The sequence below is a fragment of the Elgaria multicarinata genome, chromosome 2 (assembly GCF_023053635.1).
Source record: "Elgaria multicarinata webbii isolate HBS135686 ecotype San Diego chromosome 2, rElgMul1.1.pri, whole genome shotgun sequence".
Classification (NCBI taxonomy): Eukaryota; Metazoa; Chordata; class Lepidosauria; order Squamata; family Anguidae; genus Elgaria; species Elgaria multicarinata.
Genome location: NC_086172.1, coordinates 24,989,559 through 25,006,200, shown reverse-complemented (window position 1 = coordinate 25,006,200; position 16,642 = coordinate 24,989,559). Strand labels below are relative to the sequence as shown.

The window sequence follows — 16,642 nt, the reverse complement described above, 5'->3', positions numbered from 1 at the left end:
GTAGCACCTGTGTGGTTTGCCACATTTAGCATGCCAGTGAAAGCCCTCATTTGAGGGGTTAGGAAACCTAGCTTTTAAAGCCATAGAAAGAGGTTTCAGACACATATATGTAGCTGCAATATTGTACCATAATATAATGCCCCTCTCACACATCCTTTAATATGCTTTTTATTTTTTGCGTACTGCAGTGTGTGTGTTTATGAATGTGTGTGTAATATGACATGGTTTGCGGAAATCCCTTTTCCTTCAATTCGTAATTTGCCTTGGAAATTGTGCTGCTGTTTAACTGATTTTTTTCTAAACCAAACATCCCAAAAATTCACTTTAATGTGTGCCTCTCCTTCAAGCACCACACTTAAGTTAGAAATGGAACACTAAGCCTTATGTATATAGGGGCAAATGATAAGCTCATACTGATTACTCTGGTAGTGCAATTGTGATTACAAATGGATTTTAATGCCAAAAAATGCCTTCAGATTTTAGATGGAAGTGTTTTGATATAGTTAGTTTCAACCAGCTTTCATGTAATGTCAAAAATATTTCTGTTTGTCTTCGGTGCAATACCTTTCTTTTTTGGGGGGTGCTTTTTACGGTTAATATAATGTTTGTATTATTTTAATGTTCTGATGGCCAGGTTTAATAATGTTAAGCTTGTATGTATGTATATTGGCTAACCTTGGATTTGTTTCTGTACAGCATGGTGGAAAATGATTTAAAAATTGCACTTTGTAGGATTTACAGATTTGTAATTTAACCCTTTTTAAAATGCTTGCTTTGTACATAAAATAATTGTCAAATTAGGTTTGTATATAACAGAAGGGTCTGAAGCCAATTAAATAAAAAAATAGACATGCAATTAAGTCTCTGAATGAATATAGCAATGGTTTTTCACTATCTCAAAAAACTGCTCCTCTATCCAGGCACCTGCCCAGCTGGTTGAGGGACTTAGTCGTCAAACTGATTCTATAGACATTCTCCTTCTCCAATCCAATCCATCTGCAGACTAAATTCAAGGAGGTTACAGTTCTGCTGAGCAAGTGTTCCCGAGTTGTGATGGGGTGGGGTTGGTGGAGGAGGGTGGGGGAGAGACCAAGATTAGATGCAATCTCCCTGCCAAATAAGTGATCAGTAGGATTTAAATGTACTCCTTTTAATATTTAATTTGAGGCAGGCAGGTTTTAGTTTAAGGCAAGCAAGTTACTTGGTTCACACATAACAGCTAACTATGGATTGTTTAACCCATAGTTCATTGTGGCAGGGAGCAAGCACACTGCCTTTCATACACTCATTACTTCCACTTTCCTAAATAACCCAGGAATGCCCAACAACAAACTCTGGGTTGTTTAACCCTGAGTATCCAGCTTTGGGCATAACAATTACAAACCCAGGGCTATTTTGGAAAGTGGAAGCAGCTGGGAAACAGTGTGAACACTTGCTCAGAAATGGGCAAAGCTTTGGTTGATCTTGTGAGCCAGGTCATTCTCAACCTCAATTCCTCAGCTGAAATATGCAGATAGTTGGTTAAATGCAGACTTAGTCATACTTTGAGAAGACCCAAGTTAATCATGGCTAACTTAACTTAAATCACATTGATCTCAATAGATCTACTCTGAATATGATTAAGTCTTTTCCTTACTGCATTACTGTGATATTACAGAAATAATGAAATGAAGTATCTTGAGTCCCCTAAATAACTGCATCAACTAGTAGTCCAGAAATGCAGTGTTCTCCTGTTTGCCTACAGGCAAGTTTGAGTGTCACAGAATAACCAGATAAACTTGTTCTCCCACAGAAGAGAAAAAATGTAGAATCTGTAGCTATTGAAACAACTTTATTCTCCAGAGAAGGTTTAGTTAAGCCGGAGCGCAAAAGTTTCTGCAAATTTAGGAACCAGGCTGTCGGGGGGAGAGAGATGAGCAGACCTTATTCTGTCGGTGCATTTTGATCCATTTCCTCACCACCACACTGCTGGCTTTGTTCTTAAGCTATGCAAGCCCACTGCCTGGGCTCAAGCCTCCTGGAAACGAGTAATTTAAAATTGCACTTTGTAGGATCCCATTTGGAAAGTGAGCAACTGCACTTGGTGCCTACGCTCACAGCAACTCTTCAGGACTCTGCATTTTTCAGAGCTGAGCTTTCCCACGGAAAGAGAGGCTGGAGTTTTGCTGTAGGGAGCAGCCTGACATTTTGGCATCAGCAGCTACCGGGCACCTGGATTTTCGCACTCCTGCAACAAGGCGTTTCTCTTTCTCCTAAGCAGGAGTCTGCTTGGGATAGGGCCCTCTCAGGTTCATTTCAACAAAAGTTACGGCTTCTCGGGGCCCTCCGTCAACAGGAAGCTGAAATCTGTTCCAGGCTCGTGTTCTGTTGGGATATTCCCCCTGTACAGAAGTACAACACTTGCATTAGTAACATCAAGTTTAAATGTTGGAGGATGACGCTGATTTCTAGGCTTGACTTTTCAAATGCTAAGTGAGGATTCATTGGTTATATACTAGCGGAAAATGACTCTAGTGGACATGCAGCCTCCTCCAGCATGAGCTGTCACCATATTGGTGGGTATTATGACACGCTTTCCTACAGGCAGGTGGGATCACGTTTAATCAAAGTGAGGGCCTTCAGATTCTACCCCCTTCATCTTCTATGTATGCCTCTGGGTTACAATGGGCCCGTTCAGAAGACACCTTAAACGGTGGCTTTTACGCCAGAAAGCTAGGCCATGTTCAGAAGACACCTTAAACCATGGCTTTAACCACGGTGAACAAGGCTTTTTGCTTTATTCGCCATGGTTAAAGCTGTGGTTTAAGGTGTCTTCTGAACACAGCCTGACTTTCTGGCTTAACCACCATGGTTAAAGCCATGGTTTAAGGTGTCTTATGAATGGGGCCAATATGAGGCTCAGAGACATGGTGAGGAAACTAAAACCACACGTGGATGCAGACCGATGCTTTACTCTGCAGTATGCCCAGCCACCAAGAAAAGGGAGGGTGAGAAAAGAAAATGGTGCAGGGAAATATTTGTTACATATTTATACTGCCCAACGGCCTAGGCTCTCTGGGCAGTTTACAACTAAAACCATGATTAATGGGTTCAAAGGAGTTGTTTACTGTGGTTCTGCCCTGTACTCTGTCATATAGTCAGATTACTTATTCTTTTTTGCTTAGCCATGCCTCTCATGGCAGCCATTTTGGAGCTGCACCCAAAACAGTTTCTCAAACTGCCAATCCTGTCCAAAGGCCCCCAAAATTGCCTACTACTGAGCTACTAGTTATCACAGAATAGACAACAAGTGTGTGAATTTTGCCTCCTTAAAAATCCTGTAATTAACAGGATATAATAGCATTGCCTATGAGGACCGATAATTGGGTCTTCTATAAGTACCATATCCATGTAGATGGAAAGTTAATAAGAGCAGAGAGAGGAAGAGAAGGCAAAGAGACCAGGACTGGTCGAAGATGGGTCAATGGGAGGGGTGGTGGCCTGGACTGTAAGGGCAGTCAAACAGGTATCACCACTCCCTGATGTTCCTGAGAAGACACAGTGTGAGATTTCCAAGAGGAAGGGTTATGGCAGCTGTCCTTTAGAAGTCAAACACCAGACAAATATTTAAATTAGCTTCACTGAAACAATCCTCTGTTAGAATCACCCTCCGTTTTCAGGAAGGTATCTGAAGCAAAATGTCTGCTTGATCCCCTGCATTTTGCCCTTTGCCCTTGGCAACCAGGTGCCTGGTCTTACACGCTGAACATTTGCGAAGTGGTGGCATGGGATGGGATAGTCCTTTTACCTCACAAAGAGCCGAGCTCCCGTTTTTCCTTGCAGGACAGCTTTATTGCCTTCCACAAGCAGGAACGATCCTTCGCGTAAACCCTTAATGGGCAGGCAACAAAATGTGTGGTTAAAGTTGAGAAGGAACACTCAATTTTCCATCCCCCGCCCCCAAAGTACAATGCAGACACTTTCAACCAAATTTGAACCCAGCTCGGACCACAGCTCAGGTGGCTTGAAGTTGGGTGTGTACCAGGAACACTGCAGCATAGGCTGAACCTCTGCCCAGAACCAGTCAAGCCTAAATCTTCAGCTTGCGACTTTGACTGTGTGAACTGCAGGTTTATTTTTTTTTACAATGACACAGGCCATCGCTCAGTGGTAGAGCACCTGTGTTGCATGCAGAAATCAATCCACAGCATCTCCAGGTCAGAGGTGACAATACTGGGTCAAATGGACCAGTGGTCTGCCTGTGTATGAGGTAGCTTCCTATGTCCCTATGTATTTGTGATTACGTAGTCCTGGGTCATGTCTACACAAAGGGTTTGCCCCGGGGTGGCTTCACAGTAGTGGCAGGTCACCTACATGACTCAGCCACCATTGCGAAGCCATCAGGGGGCAAACCCAAAAAACTCCACTGAAAAAAGTCAGGGACTTACCCCAACTTTTTTGTCTGCAGAGGCATGTCACAGCCCATGGTGCACCCTGATTGGTCGCCATGGGCTGGACAGGGAAGGGAGCAGACCTCCAGGAGCTCAGGAGATCCCTGTGCCCTGTGGTAAATAATAATATTTTAAAAATGGGAGGGGGGGAGGAGAGGAACGGGCCCGGCGCCTCTTTAAAAATAAATTAAAAAGTGGTGGGTGGAGGGAGGAGAGGAACGGGGCCCGATCCTCCCCCTTTTAAATGTTTTTATTACTTGTAGCTGCGCAGCTACAGATAATAAAAATAATTTTAAAAAAACAGGGAAGGGGAAGGAATGGGCAGCCAGACGGAGGTCAGGGGGAGGAGAGGTGGTTTGGGCACCCGGCGTCCCTTTCCTCGTCCTCCTCTGGCTGCCTTGTTCCTGCCCCATCCCTCCCGGTGCTCAGCGCCATGGGGAAAGTTTGCACTTGCATTCCTTCCCATGCAGATGCTGGGGAGGGACGCAAGTGCGCGAGCCAGGTGCCTCGCAGCGCTAAAGTGCCGCCGTCAAGATGGAGGCCAGAACACAATTGTCACAAGTTCATCTCTAGCACTTATTAAAAAAGAAAAGCACCCAGATATATTTGCAGCCGGCCCGCTGATGTCTGTTAGCGGACTGTTTTGATACTTTCTCCGGTTGTCCATGTTGTGGCTGTAGGTGCAAAGAGAGGTCACCACAACCCCACAATTTAGGTGTCACACAACTAGCATTTTTTTACAGTTCAGCAGTTGTACATTGCTTTGCGAGACCCTTTGAGCAAACTCCCTATCAGGAACAGTTGGCTGGGTAGAGAGGAGAAAAAAGTGGGGGGGGGGACGTAAGGGGAAACGGCTTCCCAACAATAGCATTACTCACCAATACCGGTGGCGTGTCTGGTTCTTCGTGGTACTGGCGAATCCTTTTCTCCCGGGTTTCCTGCAACAGTAGTAAAAAATGTTTTACAAGCAGTCATGAATTTAATAGCATACTGCAAAAATGTTACAGAACCTAACAAAATATTCCAAATGTTCAAGTTTGCTTAGGGTATGCATCACAAGCCCAGTCGGTGTCTTCAAGAGGCTGCACACATGACATACTGGTTTGGGGAGCTGCCCGTGTACACATGCACACACAACCCAGAGGTCCTGAAACAGATAAGCCTTTTCCTTGCTGTTGTTAACAGTAGGGAAAGAGCTACCTGCATTAGGATCACTGGGGGAAACGATGAAGAGAAGACTAGCAATCAATCAATCAATGGTGGCAGCCACCATTATTATCATTAATAATATTTATTTATAAAGTGCCATCAATGTTCATGGCGCTGTACAGAATAAAACAAAACAAAATCTGCCATATGGCTTACAATCTAAAATCACAGTAACAGACAGGGGAGGGAGGGGAAAAACCAACAGGGGTAGGGGGCATTAAAGCTAAAATATAGACTAGTATGATCATGCTACGACTGAAAAGCTTCCAAGAAAAGAAACGTTTTAAAGCAAGATGTAAAAACAACTACAATAGTCCAATCAGTGGGAAATTGGCAGGGGAGGGGAATCCAGTGGCAGCAGGAGGGTCAGGGCATCCTAGCTGGCCACGGTGACTGTGAATCGCAGGTTTACATTTTTTACAGCGGCACAGGCCACAGCTCAGTGGTGGAGCACCTGCTTTGCATGCCACCCAGTTAAGGCCTTGGGGGACCACACTTGAGCGGTTGTGCGCCCTTGCACCCAACCATGGGTTGTGGCACCACAGATTAGAATCCAAACTATGGGTCGAGATTCCAAACACAACAAGCAGCCCAAAGTTTAGAGTCATCTGATTTGCTGGGCTCTTAAGTACTCAGCTTCCTAAGTTCACTCTCAACTCCGTGGTACATGGATCTCTGGTCGCAGAGCAATGTTTGCAATCATGGGGTTGGATCCAGCTTCTTTTGCACTAGTGGGAGCGTTCCCTGAGTCGCCTCCCACTCAGAGCATTCTCGTTGGCAGAAAACCGGGGCAAGAGAGACCATCTTTGCCTGTTCCCCCCTCCCTCTGCAGCCCCCAGCGCCACCTCCCCCATTGTTCTGGCAGGGGGGAATTATTATTATTTATTTATTTATTTATTTATATAGCACCATCAATGTACATGGTGCTGTACAGAGTAAAACAGTAAATAGCAAGACCCTGCCGCATAGGCTTACATTCTAATAAAATCATAATAAAACAATAAGGAGGGGAAGAGAATGCAAACAGGCACAGGGTAGGGTAAAACTAACAGTATAAAGTCAGAACAAAATCAAGTTTTAAAAGCTTTAGGAAAAAGAAAAGTTTTTAGCAGCCTCCTCGCCCGTTCCTCCGGTGGAAATGCTCGTCTGGACCAGAAGCCTTCCAGAGACAGAAGAGCCTCTTCCATCCACAGAATGAAGATGCCGGATCTGAGCCACGGCCCTCGTCTATACGACAGCGGAAATGCTTCTCATTAAATTTTAACCCAATTTTTAGCTGATTCGAATTAGTCAACTAGCATCACACTGAGCAATAGCGATTTATAATTTTTTTTAGCGTACTTGATGCTGTGCACATCCACACATCCGCAACAAAGGAGGTGCGAGCAAAACAATGAATTGCATATGCAGAGATCCGCATATTTATATCGGTGAAAGGAGAGGCCAGTGTGGTGTTGCCCTGCAGGGTCATGCCCCGGGTTGCAGCCCAGCACCCGAACTACCGCCCCCCAAGGGTCTCTCCGCCCTGCCCCCTCCTCCCACCGGCTGCAGGTCAAGTCTTGATGTTATCAATGGGAACAGCAGAGCCACCCTGCTTATGTAAAATGTACCTAAACCTTTTAATAATTGTCACTGAGACCTGAGAAGATGAACCAAGCGGGGGACTGCTCACTCACTGCCCATTTGCCATCTTTATTGTAAAATTGAAAGTGAAAACGGCGGGAAGGAACAAGGCAGCCGATAGGTGGGAAGGCAGGAAATTGACCAATCACATCAAAGCTATGCCCACATGTCAAAATGCAATTTAACTCCCCCAAGGACATATAACCATAATGCGATGCAAAGTTGGACATTAACCTAAATCGGAAAAGTGTATATTATTATTATTATTATTATTAGTAGTAGTAGTAGTAGTAGTAGTATCCTGCCTTTTGCCCAATGCTGGGCCTCAAGGCAGCCTTACAAAGTTTAAAACATACATTGGGGGACGACGACACATAAACGTTTAAAATACACAACAAAATTATAAGACATTAACATAGATGGAGGGCCAGATTATTCTCCAAAGGCCTGCTGGAACAAAAAAGTTTTAGCCTGGTTCCGAAAGCCCATCAAGGAGGGAGCCAGCCTAGCTTCCCCGGGAAGAGAGTTCCAGAGCACTGGAGCAGCCACCAAGAAGGCCCTCTCCCATGTTCCCACCAAGCGCGCCTGTGAAGATGGTGGGACTGAAAGAAGGGCTTCTCCAGAAGATCTCAAAGCACAGGCAGGCTCATAAGGGAGAATACATTCTTTCAAATATGCGCATTATCGCTGCGGCAAATGGGCGGCTGCAGTGTATGACCTAAAACACGAATCTGCGCATTTACTTTGGTGTAAAGCGGCCGTGTAGATGTGTCCACAGGTCTGTCAATTCGGACGTCATGCCAGACCACAGTTAAACAGGCCAAACCCAAGCTGCCCGACAAAAAAGCCCGTGAAAAAGAACATGGGATCAAGGAGACTTCCTTCATGCTCCTCTAGGTTTTATAAGGTATGGTGCTCCTATGCCCCAATGGCACACTGAAGAGCTGGAGTTGTCATAAAAGTAACAGAACGTTACCCCCATGTGAGTGCTGTTAACATCTGGATCCAAGTAATGTGGGTTGATGTTGAAGGGAACCAATCCGAGAGCCAAGAGAGAAGGAGGGTATACAATTGGCATGTCATTGGTTGTGTTGATGCTGATGGTTGCTACGTTGGTTCCTGCACTGGATCCAATGTATGGGATCCCGTCCTGTAAGACATGGAGCACCTCAATAAAACAGGTTATCAGAATCCCAGGTGTCATTTTACTTAGTTAATATTTAGCACTTACAGTATTTGAGAACGGTTCAAAAGTACAAAGATGTCTTAAGCAAGGGCTACACAGCTCTACTGCTCTCTCTACGAGGGTGTGCAGAGTCCATTCCTGCGATATTCCATACTAGGAAGTGGTTACAGGATTTTTAAAGCACTAAAATACAAACTCTTAAATATTACAATGTTTAATTTTGCTTATTTAAATCTAGACTAGAGATGTGAAGGCTTTGGGGGTGGGGGGAGCTTTCCCCCAATTTTCCAAGCATCTCTGAGGAAAAAATAAGAGAAATTTTGGGTTTTTTAAAAATCTTTTACTTCACATCTCTTGTCTAGATGCAAAAAAAAGGGGAGGTGAATGGGAGGCTGGATGTAGAACAGAATTTTCTAAATTTAAGATCTGGGAGTAGGAGGAACTTTTATTTTCCTGGACCACTGGAAGTTCAGCATAGAGTCCTTTCCTTTGCTGAGAAGTTAACAAAATCTTTCTGCAAATAAAGAAGAGGAAATATGCCCGGCCTTCTTCATTTCACAGGTTTTTTTCCCTTTTAAAAAAAGGAAAATAACAAAAAACATCACTAGATGCTTTGATCAGAGCACAGAAGTGGAATATATTTCAAGATTAAGAGCCTCACAAGCTCTCCTTAGGACTTGAGACATCATTGCTGTGAAAACCGACCAAGATGGCTGCAGTCTTGCTACTGCCTTTCAGCAGAGAGAGCTGACAAGAACCATTTTTGAAAAACCACACGTGAGGCACTTTCCCCAGAAAACAGTACCTGGGGTAGTTATCAGTAAGGCTCAGGGCTGGGAGTAATTGGTGTCGACTGACTTCAGCAGTGGGAAAAGCGGCCTAGTGGGAAGGGCTCCCTTCTGAAATGGAGGGAGGCCGGAGACCCAAGAGGGGCTTGGGATTGGCTAAAATGGGTCACTGGCTGGCCCAAAAGGGATAAATTAATTAGCAACCGGGGCCCGGCTATCTTCCCTGGAACTGAACGTGAGTAAGCGTGGAAGATACCCGCCAAGTAGGGTTGCAACTTGGGTTTAGAGAGGTTTCTTGTTTTAGTGTTAAAGTGCCTGGTTGCTCCAGAGAATGACTTGCTGTCGTTAAGGTTATGGTGGGTTGATGTTTTTAGTGCTGCTAAAATACCTCATGCTTGTTCCCTTCGCCCCGCCTTCCTGCGTCTGTGAGTTAAGTGTATCTCTTGACTGAGGCCTTATGTGTTAGTTTTAGAGTTTTAAATAAACGGCTTCAGTCCTTAGTCTGTTGTGTGGTTATTCTCCTAAAGGTTGGCTGCTACTGTCTTGGTACGGGGTCAGGGAAGTAGGAGCCTGGGTAAACAGACAGTTGGTCCAGAGCCTACCTTGCAGGGAGGTTGGGTGGCCCCTAGCCTTCCTTCACAATTGCTAGGACAGACTAACATGGCTGCCTTTTTTGGAGCAAATTTCACTCATTTCCTTCATACTTGGTTGAAGTGCTTGGTTTATACTACCTCAAGGACTCTTTTCCTGATGGTCTGTATCAGGCCGTTGTCGTACAACGCTTTCAAGAGACGGAACGTATTGCCACCACCTGCAGGAAAACAGAGCCATATCTGATCCAAGTTACCGCTTGCTTCATATAGATCCACGAGACCTGAACCCAACTGGAGGGATGTTTAGATTCTTTTCAAGCACAGGGCAATTTCAGTCAATGTCTGGACTGGGAGCTAGCAGTGCTTCCTAGGTATATTTACTCAAAAGTAAGTCCTTCTGCATTCACTTATATACATAAGTGTATATAGGATTGCAGCTACATATCTATTCCAAAGCAAGTCCCACTGAGTTCAATGGCTATCAATGGCTACTAGTCCTGATATTTATTTATTACATTTATATACCGCCCCATAGCCAAAGCTCTCTGATAGCTAAGTGCAACCGCCAATATCGGAGGCAGTAAGCCTGTATACACTAACAACAACAAATCTTTATTGCAGTCAATAGACCATTCCAACACACCGAATAAGTTACATACAAAAGGACAGAACATTCATTTAGCTTTTAGTCATAGAGGGTCTAATAGAAAGAGCCAAGTTCAAAAATTTGGCCACTTGCTCAGTAATTGATTTGACTGAGCTCTGAATAGGGTCATTAAGAATTCAGTAGGTTGACCAGGAAAAGATTGTAAAATGGGATTCAGAAGATCTTTCCTGGCTCCTTGATAAAAAATTCTAAAACAGTAACACATGAGATATGGTTTCCACCTGGGTATTATTACAAGGACAGCATCTGTTGAGCAATGGGATTTTGTTACCATCTAAAAGTTTAGAGGTAAGAATGTTAAGTCTAGCCAACAAGAACGCTCTTCTATATTTGGGAATTGTTAACCACTGCAGATAGGGCATCCCGTCTTTGCAAAAAGAGGCCTGTATACACTAATTGCTGGGGAACATGGGTGGGTGGGTGCTGTTGCACCATGTTCTGCTTTGTTGATCCCTGGACGACAGCTGGTTGGCCACTGTGTGAACAGAGTGCTGGACTAGATGGGCCCTTGGTCTGATCCAGCATGGGTCTTCTTATGTTCTTATGACTTTAAGTGGCTCAGTGGGTAAAGCCTATGTTTTGCATGGAGAAAATTCCCTGATTTAACCCTCTGCCAGGCAATATAGAAAACACAAAGTTCGACGGCTCAATAATTTAACAATGTAAGACTGTTTCCTGTGTTCATACCCAGGTTCAGATGTGCATGGGACTGAAACCTAAGCAGGGGCATTGCTAGGTACTAAAAAGGAGGCACACAGGACACAATTTTGCATAAAATCTGCTTATGTTAATTTATAGATGCCAATTTAGGCCAACTTTCAGTGAAACAAACTATAGCTATGGGTGTGTTTTTTTCTGATCAGTTTGAAACCCTGGAGAAACTCTGTGAGCCAGGTAAGACAACATTGAGCTAAACAGACCAGAGCTCTCTGTGTAAGGAGTCCCCAACCTTTTTGCTCTTCATATTCACTGTCTGCCACCCCCCACCCCACACACACACTCACCTTCTCCCCTCACCCCTAACCTGGCTATAACTGCTTATAGCAGCTGAAATCCTGTGGGTAAAGGAAGTTCAAACTGCCTGCTGCCGCCTTTGCTGGACGTTCACTTCTCAGAGTGCAAGCGACAGGCTGGAGCAACAGGTACTTGGACAGAATGGGGCAGCAGGTGAACCACCCAGAGAGCTTTGGCTATTGAATGGTATAGAAATGGAATAAATAAATGCATAAATATGGGGTGGGTGGGGGGTGGCTGAGCCAGACCAACATGGATTGGCAGGTGGGTAGGCGGGCGGGGAAGCAAGCTGGCTGGAGCACATGGCAACGGCCTGGAACTCCTGTTCCCAGCAACCAATGAGCATCTGCCACTGCTGTTCCATTCTGCCACCCGCCTACACTAATTGGCCTGGCAGAAAGGAGCAATGCCAGTCGTCCTTTTGAGTTGGGGAGGAGGAGGAGGACTGGGAAACGAGGCAGGAGGAGGAGGAAGAGGAAGAGGAGGAGGAGGAGAAGCCACCAATCTGGTGACAGCAGAAGCAAGGTTTCATTTCGACGCCAAGTTAAGACATCGCTTTTTAACAAAGCCTTTGATGGCTAAATTCACCAAGCCTATACATAGTTTTAATTGGTTTTACTGTTTTTAAATTCTGTCCTGGTTTTAGCTTACTAATGGTTTAATTTGTTTTTAGCTGTGTATAGTGATTGTTTTCTATTGGTTGTATGATTGTATCTGTATGCTGCCCTGACATCCCTGTGATATAGGGTGGGTTACAAATGTCTTAATAAAATAAATAAGTAAAACTTGTGGGGGAGGAGAGGTTCTCTAAAAACGACTGCCAGCAGAGTTCTTTGGCAGGTGGCTGGTAGCAATTGCATCTTTTGCAGCTCCTAGAGCTGTGTGCTGCTGCCCTTGTTGGCTGGCGCTACTCTTTCCCTCCCCCAGTCCCCCACAACTAGGCTGTGCTGCCTCTGATATTTTCTCCCTCGCTCTCTGCAGCTCACGGAATAGCTGATCATTGGGCACAAAAGATCCAGTGCTGTGGGGAAGAGGCCTGGGGCTAAAGCCCCACCTGCCCAGACTTCACAACGCCCATGAACCTAAGCCTAGTTATCTGTGGACAGCCACAGGACTGCAGCTACACATTTGTTCCAGAGCCAATAGTCAGGACTGGTTAAACGTTCAGAACGGCACATTCTTCCAGATGCCGACTAAACCACTGAGAAGATAGAACCAGAGTTCGCAGCAGCCTTCCTTATTAAGCAACCACCTCCACCCCGTTGTACCTTATCCTCTCCTTATCAAGATGGTAAAAGAGTGACTTGTGTAGAAATAGTCTGCAAGGAGCTAATATTTACCGACGAATATTGCTTCAGCTTTTCTTACAGCTTCTCCTGGATCAACCGATTCATGGATACTGTCTAGTCCATAACCTAGGGAAAAGTTAAGATGCTGAATTTAAATTAATGAGCTAAGTGGGGCACTGTAAGGGAACCTGAAAACAAGGTGCTACTGGGTCAGGTAAATCATAGAATCATAGAATAGCAGAGTTGAAAGGGGCCTACAAGGCCATCGAGTCCAACCCCTGCTCAATGCAGGAATCCACCCTAAAGCATCCCTGACAGATGGTTGTCCAGCTGTCTCTTGAAGGCCTCTAGTGTGGGAGATCCCACAACCTCCCTAGGTAACTGATTCCATTGTTGCACTGCTCTAACAGTCAGGAAGTTTTTCCTGATGTCCAGCCGGAATCTGGTTTCCTTTAACTTGAGCCCGTTATTCCGTGTCCTGCACTCTGGGAGGATCGAGAAGAGATCCTGGCCCTCCTCTGTGTGACAACCTTTTAAGTATTTGAAGAGTGCTCTCATGTCTCCCCTCAATCTCCTCTTCTCCAGGCTAAACATGCCCAGTTCTTTCAGTCTCTCTTCATAGGGCTTTGTTTCCAGACCCCTGATCATCCTGGTTGCCCTCCTCTGAACACGCTCCAGCTTGTCTGCGTCCTTCTTGAATTGTGGAGCCCAGAACTGGACGCAATACTCTAGATGAGGCCGAATCCATGATCAAGAGACTAATTAGGCACTAGCATCTCCTACAGCTGGGTTAGTATTTTAGCAGAAAAATGGGAAGCTGAGAGAAAGGTTCTCAGGTGGTATTAACTAGCACAGGGTGTCTTTGCTATAGTCTCTGTTATGGCCCATTAGTCCTGTTCCTGTTTCAGTCCGTAGCCTGTTCAGACTGGCAGGAAGAGGACCAGACCAGACCAGGGTGGCTTGGGAGTGCCAAGCACAGAGATTCAGTGTGTGCAGTACTCAAAACCTACATCTGAAAGCAGCCCAGAGTAGTTTGACCATCCATGTGGTTCTTCTGTCTGCTTAAACGTGGAACTGCTCAAATCACATGGGAGGGGGGCAGCGATCTGAACAGAAAAGGGCCCTATACCCAAAGGGCCCTATTCCTCACCACGGCTGCTGCTTATCACCCTATAGCCCCCGCATACAATTTGTGCAAATCTCATCCCATTCTAAATGGCTGAAATGCATTTCCTGAGGTTTAGTTACTGGTAGTAAGAACTTTAAGCTGCTGGTAGTTTTAGCCCCGCCCCTGTTGCCTTTGGCCACACCCACCACTGGAACCCAGCCCCCATAGAGCTTCTCCAAAACTGAATTTGGCCCTCGGGCTGGAAGTGATTCAACACCCCTGGCCTAGACTCTAGATCACATGTGGGAAACTCACTGCCAAATTCCCTGCTGCTACTGACCAGGAGGAAGATGTACTGAGAGAGACAACACCCTCAGGCAGATGGCACTCCTCCCAGCCCAACCTTAACTCTGGGGCCACAGCCTGACCTAAGGAAAGGTGAGGCATGGCAGGGGTACCATTTAGTGATCTCTCCCTGGGGGAGTGGAAAATAGTATGACCCTCTCCACCCCAGCACGGAGAGCCTTTGCAAACCAGGATCACACTGGCTGTCACCGGTCCGATCTGTAATTACAGTGAACAGGGAGAGGAGGTTGAAACCTTGCCGTCCTCACAGGCTGAGAGGGCGGAGGGGGACGAGTGAGCGAGGGAGTGTGTGTCTCCCTCCCTGTGGGTGGCAAATGGTGTGCATGTGGGTGTTTGGGAGCAGCAGGTCAAAGGGGAAGGCTAGGCGTGCGGCTTGCAACCCACCACCATCAGGGACAGAAAGGTTGACCATCCCGGCTCTAGACCAATAAATAACAATAGTGCCTTACCTAAACTTTCAAACTTTTCTCTTGCCACCTTGGCATAGGCAATTCGGTCATGAAGAGCATAGGGAACAAACAGAACCGTCCTCACATCCCTGGGGAAGGTAACGACATCACAATGTAAGTCCAAGTCTGGGATCAGATCAAACCTCGCATCAGTTTAAAACAACGTGAACAGATACATCAGCCGCTCTGGCTTCCCATTCATCCGGATGTTTAGCAAACAATTTTTACATTAAAAGTCAAAAGATTTGCTGTGAATATTGCCAGCTAATAATCCAGCAGAATGCACATGGCAGAGATTCCCAACCCTTTTTGGTCCAGTGGACACATTTGAAATTTTGAAAAAGAGTTGTGGGTGTTCTCACAAAATGGCTGCCGTGGAATTGGAGCATGGCCAGTCATAAAATATTCATCCCCCAAAAGGCAAACAGGTAAAACTAAAAGAAAGGTAACCTGTCCAAGAAACTAAGTACAAATTAAAGGTGGGGTCTGAGCTCCGAAACATAAAACCCTAATTTTTTTAATCTAAATGAAGATGGTGCTGGAGGAGAGAAATTAAATTTGCACCCTGCTAGTGTCCCAGTTAAACATGAATTGATTTTTAAAAATCTTAAGAAATAAAATACAAATCAGGATGGGTAGGGAGCCCTGTTGGGTGCCAAGTATGGTGTCTGTGAGCACACCGATGCCCACGGGTACCACACTGGAGACCCTAGGCATTTGCATAATGCCTCGGTTCACACAACACAGTAACCCACACTCCATGATTGAATGTGGGTTGTTGTTGAACTGTGGGCTGTCATGTTGTCTGAAAGCAGTGTGTTTTCCGCACTCAGTAGTTGAGTGTTGGCTATTGTTGTACTGCGGGTTATGGTGTTGTCATGAATACAGCGTTTTTTCTGCGGGGTGCCTTGTTAACCACCCTGAACAACCCATCAATAAACCATGGCTTTTTGAGGTGGCTTGTTTGAGAAAAAATAAGCCACGCTGTACAGTTAACAAGTCATCCTGCAGAAAAAACTCTGCATTCAGACAACACAATAGCCCCACAGTACAACCACCACCCACACTCAACCACTGTGTGGCTTAGCCTGTTGTGTGAACTCAGTCTAAGTAGCCGTTTCAGTTCCAAACAAAACATTCTGGCAAACACCACTCCAGAGCTGTTTACTGAAATATTGCTTTTCTGTAACTGGTGAAAGTGGACTTAAAACAGAGGTTTCACACAGCATAATATCCACCAATGCCCTCCTTTGTGGCCCAGATCCTTTTATAACGTTTTACTCACAAGTCAGTCCAGCAAACGAAGAAGGCGGAACAAGTGGGATCTTCAAGAAAACCCCGCCTGGAAACCCACAGCGCCCGTTCGGCACCACCTCTTCCCCACTAGCCGTAGGGCAACCTCTCCCCAACTCCCACCGTCCACAGCCAGCATGACCCCGGCTGGCTGGGGATGATAGGAGATTCAATCCAGCCCCTCTGCCGTGGCTGCCCTCCTTTCTTTCCCCTCGCGTGGGGACTTACGCTGCCCCCAGGAAGTCCTGGATCTGCCCCTGGCAGTGGTCTAGGTAGCCCCCGCCGTGCAAGGTGGAGTTGGAGACCAGCAGCAGCCGGCGACGCCCCATCGGGACAGAAGGGAGGCGGTGGACCGCCTTAGTGGCTGGAAGCCGTAGTACGAACGCCAGCCCGGAGGTGCAGCTGCTGCTGCTGCTGCCGCCGCCTCTTGCGCTCGCGAGGCGGGACTTAGTCAGCAAAGGAAGAGCAGCTCCGGCCAGCGGAGGCTGGTGGCTCTGGTTTTGCTGGGGCTGTGCATCCATTCTGGGTTTCAGTCGGGACCAACCAGAACGCTAAAGTAGGGTGACCCTATGAAAAGGAGGACAGGGGTCCTGTATCTTTAACAGTTGCATAGAAAAGGGAATTTCA

General features: G+C 46.0%; 1 protein-coding gene across 1 annotated transcript; it reads right to left on the bottom strand.

The window, feature by feature from the left end:
* Positions 1–1,814: 1,814 nt before the first annotated feature.
* On the bottom strand, positions 1,815–16,536 carry LOC134413641 (alpha-aspartyl dipeptidase-like). Its single transcript, XM_063147700.1, has 9 exons — positions 16,531–16,536; positions 16,244–16,461; positions 14,723–14,811; positions 12,851–12,925; positions 9,968–10,047; positions 8,239–8,412; positions 5,309–5,368; positions 3,788–3,870; positions 1,815–2,381 (listed from the first exon to the last, which is right to left on the bottom strand). Exons 1-9 carry the CDS (start codon positions 16,534–16,536, stop codon positions 2,306–2,308), a joined length of 861 nt encoding a protein of 286 aa, XP_063003770.1. The 3' UTR covers positions 1,815–2,305.
* Between the last annotated feature and the right edge of the window lie 106 nt (positions 16,537–16,642).

Excerpts from the sequence above, each read along its gene's own strand:
- LOC134413641 (XM_063147700.1), bottom strand. Across the intron at positions 14,812-16,243 it reads CAGGACTTCCTGGGGGCAGC|GGATGTGAGGACGGTTCTGT; the intron begins GTAAGTCCCCAC and ends TACCTTCCCCAG. Across the intron at positions 2,382-3,787 it reads GGAGCTCGGCTCTTTGTGAG|GGGGAATATCCCAACAGAAC; the intron begins GTAAAAGGACTA and ends ACTTCTGTACAG.